The sequence below is a fragment of the Macrotis lagotis genome, chromosome 4, assembly GCF_037893015.1.
Source record: "Macrotis lagotis isolate mMagLag1 chromosome 4, bilby.v1.9.chrom.fasta, whole genome shotgun sequence".
In the NCBI taxonomy this organism is placed as follows: domain Eukaryota; kingdom Metazoa; phylum Chordata; class Mammalia; order Peramelemorphia; family Peramelidae; genus Macrotis; species Macrotis lagotis.
In genome coordinates this window covers 42965497-42967147 of record NC_133661.1, presented here as the reverse complement: position 1 = coordinate 42967147, position 1651 = coordinate 42965497, and the positions used below count along the sequence as shown (strand labels likewise).

The window sequence follows — 1651 nt, the reverse complement described above, 5'->3', positions numbered from 1 at the left end:
TGTGGTGGAAGAAAACTGATTGATGCCTTTTGCATCATACCTGAAGCCTATGAGGTTTGTAACAAAAGCTTCAAGAAGTCTCCCATAATTATATGATATCAGATAAAATATGCAATCATATCCTCAAATGAATTCTCATAGAATATGCCTTGGCAATAAAATTATTCTGTTTAAACTTTGAATCTGACATGATGTTGTACTTTGTAGGTTTCTGTGCTAATCTTTTGAGATATTCTGATTTTTCCTTAATTAAATGAATTCAAGAATATTGGAACATGGGACTTGGTTCAAACAAGAACACATCAGAAGCATTGCCTACTAAGAAAAATGAATTCTAAAGGTTGGCAGGCTGTGATCTATTTATAATATTTTGTTTCAAAGATATTCAAAGATATAATGCTATGTTCTGAGCTATATCAATTTGCCAAATGGACCATTATTTAAAAAGAAATGGACATAATCTCTTGAGTGCTATTTTCACATCCTTGTTTCTCAGGGAGTAGATCATAGGGTTCAAAGCTGGGCTCACTATAGAATAAAACACTGAAATTAGTTTGGTTTCCTTCCGAGACGTGCCAAAGCAAGGAAGAAAATAGATGTAAATTATAGCACTATAGTACATGGTGACCACAATAAGGTGAGAGGAACAAGTAGAAAATGCTTTCTTCTTCCCTTCCTTAGTCCGAATCTTCAAGATGTTGGCGATGATGAAACCATAGGACACCAGGATGAGCACAAAAGAGATAACAGCAAAGAATGTGTCAGATAAAGCTACCATTATATTGTTGCCATAGGTTGAGGAGCAGGAGAGAGGCAATAATGGGGGAATTTCACAAAAGAAGTTATCAATAACATTGGGTCCACAGAAAGACAAGCGAGCAGTAACAATGATGTGTACAGTTGTATTGATCCCACTGATGGCCCACACTGCAGCTACTAAGAAACAGCAAACTGGCTTGTTTACCAGAGTGTTGTAGTGGAGGGGTTGGCAGATGGCTGCATAGCGATCATATGCCATGACTGTGAAAAGCAATAGCTCAGCCCCCAAACACCAAGTTAGGAAATATATCTGAGTTAAGCATCCACCATAAGAAATGACATTCTTGGTCAGTAGGTTCCTCAGCAATTTAGGTACCACCGTGGAGGAGAAGAGAACATCCATTACAGCCAAATTTATAAGGAAAAAGTACATGGGTGTATGGAGGCCTGGATTTAGAATAATCACAGTGATAATGATTGAGTTACCTGTGAATGCTGCTATGAAAAGTCCTAAGAAAATGGTGAAGATTAAAATGTGAACTTGAGGATTGTCAGAGAAATTTTGTAAGGTAAACTCAGCTACTGATGATTGATTATTTGCTGCCATGTGAGTAAGTTGTAAGGTTTTCTTTTGTCAGTGTATTCTCACAAAGTCCAACCTATAGCAGATTATTTTGCTCTCTAAAAAGAAGAAAAAAGAAATGAATTATAATTAGGTCAATTAAAAATGCTCTGATGTTCCAAAATCAAATTTTAGCAAAGTCATTCTATTGTATTGCACTTCAGGCCAAAAAGAGATTAACATTAGCTGAGAGAGCATTCCTTTCAATGAATTCATTTTCTCCTCCCCAGAGTTAAATCAAACATACACACACAGACACACAGACACACA

At 36.5% G+C, this 1651-nt stretch overlaps 1 protein-coding gene across 1 annotated transcript; it reads right to left on the bottom strand.

Annotated features, from left to right (window-relative positions):
* Positions 1 to 436: 436 nt before the first annotated feature.
* On the bottom strand, positions 437 to 1433 carry LOC141523064 (olfactory receptor 13A1-like). Its single transcript, XM_074236348.1, has one exon. The coding sequence runs from the start codon at positions 1364 to 1366 to the stop codon at positions 437 to 439; it is 930 nt and encodes a 309-aa protein (XP_074092449.1). The 5' UTR covers positions 1367 to 1433.
* Positions 1434 to 1651: the final 218 nt, after the last annotated feature.

Excerpts from the sequence above, each read along its gene's own strand:
- LOC141523064 (XM_074236348.1), bottom strand. The coding sequence starts at position 1,366 with ATGGCAGCAAATAATCAATCATCAGTAGCTGAGTTTACCTTACAAAAT.